Source organism: Alexandromys fortis, unplaced genomic scaffold (genome assembly GCF_014885135.2).
Source record: "Alexandromys fortis isolate MF-2015 unplaced genomic scaffold, M_Fortis_MF-2015_v1.1 scaffold_47, whole genome shotgun sequence".
NCBI classification, from domain to species: Eukaryota; Metazoa; Chordata; class Mammalia; order Rodentia; family Cricetidae; genus Alexandromys; species Alexandromys fortis.
Genome location: NW_026067957.1, coordinates 7,203,567 through 7,210,774, shown reverse-complemented (window position 1 = coordinate 7,210,774; position 7,208 = coordinate 7,203,567). Strand labels below are relative to the sequence as shown.

Sequence of the window (7,208 nt, the reverse complement as noted above, 5' to 3'; positions counted from 1 at the left end):
GGAATTTTTATGGACATTTTATTGAATCTGTACATGGCTTTCGGTAAGATAAATATTTTTACTATGTTAATTTTACTGATCCATGAGTATGGGAGAGCTTTCCTTCTTCTGATATATTGTTCAATTTCATTATTCAAATGCTTGAGCTTCTCATCACACAGGATTTTTCACTTGCTTTGTTGAAGCTAGATAAAAGTCTTTTATATTATTTGTGACTAATTATGTATGGTGTTATTTGCCTGATATTGTTGTCCTCCTATTTATCATTTCTTAGTCCTGGGGTTGCTACATTTTTGAGATTTTTTTGTATCCAGCCATTTTACTGATGGTGCTTAGCAATTGTAGAAGTATCCTGATGGAATTTTTGGTGCCACTTATGTATAATAACATATCTGCAATTAGAGACTTAGACTTCTTCTTCCCCAATTTGTTTCTCCTTAATCTCCCTTAGTTGTCTTATTGATGTAGTTAAAATTTAAATTACTATTTTGAATAGATATGGGGAAAGTAAATAGCCTTGTCCTGTCCCTGATTTTAGTAGAATTGCTCTGAATTTCTCTCCAAGTAATAAAATATGGGCTTTAGGCTTCCTGATGCTGTTTTTATTATACTTAGCTATGTTCCCTGTAACCATGACCTCTGTAATATTTTTATGATGAACAGCTATTGGATCTTGTCAAAGGCATTTTCAGTATCTGAGATGGTCATGTGGGTTTTGTTTCTTTCAGGTTGTTTATATGGCAGATTACAATGATAGATTCCTAGGTTGAACCATTCCTACATCTCTGCAATGAAGCCCACTGATCATAATGACTAAACTTTTCTATGTGTTCTTGTATTCAATTTGCAAATATTTTATTAAGCATTTTTGCACCTATGTTCATGAGGGAAATTGGTGTTTAATCCTCTTTGTTGAGTCTGTGTGTTTTGGTTATCATGGTGACTATGGCTTAATAAAATGAATTTGGCAATGTTCCTTCTGCTTTTATTTTGTGGAATAAGTTGAGGAGTATTGGTATTGGCTCTCCTTTGATGGCTTGGTAGAATTCTGGGTTAAAATCTCCTGGCTCTGGTTTGTTTATTTGTTTTTGTTTCTGTTGTTGTTGGGCAAATTGTAATGAATGTTTTGATTTCCTTAGCAATTTATAGGTCTACTTAAATTGTTTATCTGATCATAATTTAACTTTAGTAAATGGTATCTCTCTAGAGAATTGTTCATTTTTTTAGACTTACCAAATTTGTGGAATATATATTTTAAAAGTATTATCTAATGATTCTTTGGATTTCCTTGGTGTTTGTTGTGATGTCCCCTTTTTCATTTTGATTTTTGTTAATTTAAGCATTCTCAATTTGGCTTTTAGTTATCTTAGACAAGTATTTGCTTATCTTGGTGACTTTCTCCAAGAAACAGTTTTTTGTATCACCAATTCTTTATTTTTCTATTTATTTCAATTTTATTGATTTCAGCCTTCAGTTTGGTTATTTTTGCCTTCTTTTTGGTCTAGATCTTTCAGAGTTACTGAATTCACTGACATGAGAATTCTCTAATTTCTTTATGTAGAATTTTGAGTTATGAACTTTTCTTTTAGCACAGCTTTTATTGTGTCCTATAGGTTTGGATATGTTTTGTATTAATTTTCCTGGGATTAGAGGCAGTCTTTAATTCCTTTCTTAACTTCTTTCTTGATCCAGTGGTAATTCAGTTGAGAATTGTACAGTTTCTATGCATTTGTAGAATTCTTTTTAATTTATGTAGGTTTTGAAATCCAACTTTAACCGATGGTGGTCTGATAGAACACAAGGATTATTTTACTTTTGTTTTATCAGTTGAGACTTGATTTGTGAATGATTATGTATTTAGTTTTGGAGAATGTTCCATAAACTACTGATAAAAAGGAATATTCTTTTGCATTTGGGTGAAATGTTCTATGGATATTTATTAGTTCCATTTAAGTTTTAAGTTCTTAAGTCTTAAGGTTCCATTATTTCTGTGTTTAGTTTCTAACTGGATGACCTGACCATTGGTGAGAGTGGGATGTTGAAGTCTGCCACTATTAATGTATATGGTTCAATATGAGATTTAAGCTTTAATAATGTTTCTTTTACAAATGTGGGGGACCCTTGCATTTGGGGCGTATGTGTCCAGATTTGAAATATCATCTTGGCAGATTTTTTCTTTAATTAATCTCTTTTGATTTCTTTTGGTTTGCAGTCTATTTTGTTAGATATTAGGATCGTTTTCTTGTTTGGTCCATTTGAGTGGAAAATAATTTTCTGACAATTTACTTTGAGTTTATTTCTATCTTTGATGTTGTGGTGTGATTCTTGTATGCAGCAGAAGGACAGCTCTAGAAGGCATACACATTCTGTTAGCTTTTTTCTTTTTATTTGCAAATTGAGTCCAATGATTTTGAAAGATAATAATGAGCACTGTTTATTTCTGGTTGTTTCGGTGGTGAGAATATGTGTGTGTGTGTGTGTTCACACACACGTGCATGCATGTGAACATTTCTCTTCTTTAGATTTTGCTGTTGTGAGATTTTTTATTTCCCATCTTTTCATGGATGTAGAAAACTTCTTTTGGTTGGAGTTTTCCTCCTAATATCTTCTTTAGGGCTGTATATGTAGATAAGCACTATTTAAATTTGACTTTACCATGAACTGTCTTCTTTTCTCCGTTTATGGTGATTGAAAATTTTTTTGGGTATTTCAATCAGGGATGGCATCTGTGGTCTCATAGATTTTTCTGTGATGGAGGAAGGTCATTGAGCAATAAAGAAACTGCTTGTCTGGCCTCATAGGTTAAAGCATTGGTGGGAGGAGTAAACAGAATAGAATTCTGGGCAGAAGAGGAAGTGAGGTCAGACTCTGCTCTGCTCCCGGAGAGACCAGACAGCTCTGCTCTCTGGAGCAGAGACGCCAGGCTTCGCTCTCCCAGGCAGCTCCAACCCACGATGGACTTAGGCTAGAATCTTCCCGGTAAGCGCACCTTGGGGTGCTTACACACATTACTAGAAATGGGCTAGTCCAGGTGCGAGAGTTAGCCTAGAAGAGGCTAGATAGAAATGGGTCAAGCCGTTAAATGAATACAGTTTGTGTGTTGTTATTTCGGGCATAAGCTAGCCAAGCGGCCAAGGTGTTGGGGACGCAGTCCCGCTGCTGCTCCTATTTCAACACTTCTGATAGTTAGAATCTCTATTGAGATATTGGGTGTAATTCTCACAGTTCTACCTTTACTTGTTCCTTGGCTGCTTTCTCTTGCAGCTTTTAATACTGCTTCTTTGTTATGTGTCTGGAATAATTAGTTCTCATCCTTGTTTAGAGTCCTCTTTCATTTTCTAGTTATTATGGTTTATACTTCTAGTGCCTGGTGTGACCTATGATCTATTAAGGAGTCTCTGTTGATGTTGGGAGTCAGTCTTCTGGTGGTTAGCTTGGCTTTATTAAAACTGTGGGTGTCTGTTTTTCTGATTGGTGTGGTCTGTTCTAGAGCAGTTGAAGTATTTTCAGGTTACTGTGACTTTCCCCTGTTCTGACAGGTGTGGCCTGAACTTGAATGACACAAGTTACCTGCAGTTGGGGCAGGGCCCAGTAGATAGGCTTGCCTTGAGATGGGACAGCATGGGCTATGAGAATGGTCCTTGAAACAGGACTAGTGGATGGGGGTTTCAGCTCCTCAGGCAAGCAGTTTACTTGCCTGTTCTGACTGGTATTGTCTGCACCTAAGTGGTAGATGTTGCCTGGGGTTTGGGACAGGGCACAGCAGTGGGGCTGATATTGAACTTGGAAGGTGAAGGCCTAGGGAATGGTTCAGAGAAACAGAATTGGACTTGGGGGAGCAGATCCACTGGCAGACAGGAGAGTCACCTCCTTTGGCTGGCATAAATTTACCAGTTCTGTCTGCAAGAAATTTATTTAAGATATTGTATATGGGATTATTCATTGATATCATTCACAGCATGTTCACTGTTGGTATGTAAATAAGTTAATAATTTTGTATATTATTGGAAAACCATCCAGTGAAGAGGGATCTGATAAAGAAGAAGAAAAATCTTTGTTTGCTGTATGTTCATCAAGTGATAAGTAACAGCCAGAATATGTAAAAAAATAAAAATATAACCCAAACAAAATAACTTAGTTAATAAATGGGCTAATGTTGCTAGCATATACTTCTTAAAAAATAAAGTACAAATGAGAAAAAAAAACAACCTACTGTTACATCTGGTAAGTTCAAATTAAAAATACCACTAGATTCTGTTGACCCAATCACTCAGAATTGTTGTCATAAGGAAAACAAGTGCATTTGAGAATGTAGACAAAAGGAATCCAGTATACACTGCTACTTACTATTTAAATTAGCTCACTAACTATGGAAATCTGTATTGAATTTTTGTAAAAATAAATAAATGAAGACATAGTTACTATATGGGTGAATTTGGACACTGCTTGCTATATAAATGAACAACTCCAAGTCAACATATCCTGAAGATAACTGAATATTTAGGCTTGTTTCATTATCCACATAATGATACGTTAATCAATCAGACTGTGAGCCTGTCAATAGAAAAATGGGTAACAAAAATTTATTATGCATGCATATAATGGAGTTTGACTTTGTAATCAGAAAAATAAAATCCCAGTGTTTTCTTAAAAAGGAATTCAACTGAATATTGTGTTAAATAAAATTTAATCTACTAAATGATTTGAGGAAAAAATTAAAAAGCCAAAAGTAACATTTATTATTGTTAGTGGATCCTATGTTATATAGATATATAATGCATCTGTCTATCTATATCTATCTACCTATATCTATCTAATCTATCTATTTATCTATCTATCTATCTATCTATCTATCTATCTATCTATCTATCTATCTATCTATATGACATTAGCACAGAAAGGGAAGTAGGCTAAGGAAGCTAAGTTCAGAAGTAAGGAGATGGGTATTAAAGGGAGCAAAGGGAGATAATGGTGGTGAGTATACTCATAAAATCATGATGTATTAAAACTGTTCAAGGAGGAGAATATGGAAGCATTGGAAGGGAAAAAAGAAAAGAGGAAATGAGTAGAATGTATTATAATCTCCAAAATAAAAGCAGTAATTTGAAAATACTTGTTACATTTGAAGAAATTCTAATGAAGCCTTAAACTATGCTATTGTTGGATTTTCTTTTACTCTAGTCCCACAATGTGATGTCAAAATGTGTTTGGTTATTTTATTCTGTGGCTTATCTCTTTGCTCTTGTGGGGGCCCCACCTCTGAGCTCCCAAATAACTGCACATGTGGAGGCTTACTCTTACTTAGAAATGCTCAATTTTAGCTTGGTTTGCTTCTAGTTAGTTTTTTTGTTTTGTTTTGTTTTTGTTTTTGTTTTTGTTTTTTTTAATCTTAAGTTATCCCATCAACCTTTTGTCTCTGGAATTTTTCCTTTTCTTACTTCTGTATATCTTACTTTCACTCTTATTCCATGCCTGTCTGGGTGGATAGATAGCTGACCCCTAGCATTATACTCTCCTTATTCTGTCTCATTCCTCCTTTCCAGATTTTTTTCCTTATATTTATACTCTCTGTCTGCCAGCCCTGTCTATCCTTTTTCCTGTCTTGGTAATGGCTCTTTTTAGACTATCAGGTGTTTTATATAGGAAAAGAATCAAAGCTTCACAGAGTTAAACAAATGCACCATAAATAACAGCAACACAACTTTACATCATTAAATAAATGAACTATAGCATAAGTAAATGTAATGCATATTAAAATAATAATCTACAACACTTTCCCCCACCCTTTTTTTTTAAAAAAAAAAAAAGCAGAAGATTTTAATGTCTCTCCTCTGGGGCAGGCAAAATCACCTCTGACAATGTCCAAAAGGTTGTCTGGCACTTAGGTATAGAAGGATATGATCCAATATTGGTGCTGGCTTAGGATACAAGGCACATAAAGTTGAGGCTTGGACTCCACTGGGATGGAGTTGGACAAAAGGTGGACAGGGTGTGGTTTGGAAGATGGGAAGGGTATGGGCTTGGGTTCTTGTTGGCAGAGGTAGTTGGTCATGGATGAACCCTGAAGAACAGTGGGCAGTTCAAACCCTCAGGCTGGGCTGCAGCTGCTGTGGTGACCGCCGTCTGCCCAGTTCAACAGTTCACTGCTCTGAAACCACAGCTGGATCTCCCTCTGGGCACCCTCCACAGAATTGCTAGCATGGATGACATTCCTGCTGATATGAACACTGAAATCTCCCCTGATCGTCCCTGGGGCTGCCTCGGTTGAGTCAGTATGTTCTATCATGGTCCTTGAGATGTGGACCACATTGTGCCCTTCCCAGACCATGGCCACCACGGGCCCAGAGCTCATGTAGCTGATAAGGGCTGGGTAGAATGGCTTCCTCTGCAGGTCCTGGTAGTGCTCAGCAAGGATGCTTTCTGGTGCCTGCAACATCTTCATCCCCACCAGCTTGAAGCCCCGCCTCTCAAAGCTGTGTATCACAGTCCCCACGAGCCTCCGCTGCACCCCACCTGGCTTCACCGCAACCAGGGTACGCTCCTGGGGCCAGGAAGGCCCTCCGTAACTGGGGCGCACCAGCAGGCCTGGAATGCGTGGCCCGCACAACGCCTGCAGCACGGCGCGCCCAAAGAGGCAGCCCATGGCGCAGGCCGGCGGGCCAACACTTTCCCCTCTTTGTCTAGATAAAAATAAAAGGTTTTAACTAGCATAGGAAAACTATATATAATAAGTACAATAAGTATATACAAATATATACAGGTAATACTTATATTCACAATGCCAAGTTCAATTGCATTAAACAATTTCAGAGAAAATACTACATTACCTATCTTTTCTTAGTGAATCCTTAGTTTTTTTTTTTTTACCTTTCTTTCTTTCTTTCTTTCTTTCTTTCACAATTAAAGATCACTGAAACTATATCTAGTCTTCAACTCCATCAAAGATGCAGAAGGAATTAATATTAGAAGGAATTAATATTAGCTAAATAAACAGAAAGTACATTGTAAGCATCTTCCAAGACTTTAGAAATGACAAAGACACATGGCTGCTCATACAGTCACCCAAAGTTTCTCTGAAGTGTTGGGGCATATTTAATCTACACATCTAGATTATCAGGCATACTTTTCAGTGAAACAAAAATTTGAAGGATTATCCTTCGTTGCACTGGTAAAGTTTAGCAATTACCTTCCTTAGTATCTTGCAGTAT

General features: G+C 36.8%; 1 protein-coding gene across 1 annotated transcript; it reads right to left on the bottom strand.

Annotated features, from left to right (window-relative positions):
• Nucleotides 1-5,920: 5,920 nt before the first annotated feature.
• Nucleotides 5,921-6,643, bottom strand: LOC126507751 (nucleoside diphosphate kinase, mitochondrial-like). Its single transcript, XM_050152478.1, has one exon. The coding sequence runs from the start codon at nucleotides 6,641-6,643 to the stop codon at nucleotides 6,089-6,091; it is 555 nt and encodes a 184-aa protein (XP_050008435.1). The 3' UTR covers nucleotides 5,921-6,088.
• Between the last annotated feature and the right edge of the window lie 565 nt (nucleotides 6,644-7,208).

Excerpts from the sequence above, each read along its gene's own strand:
- LOC126507751 (XM_050152478.1), bottom strand. The coding sequence starts at position 6,643 with ATGGGCTGCCTCTTTGGGCGCGCCGTGCTGCAGGCGTTGTGCGGGCCA.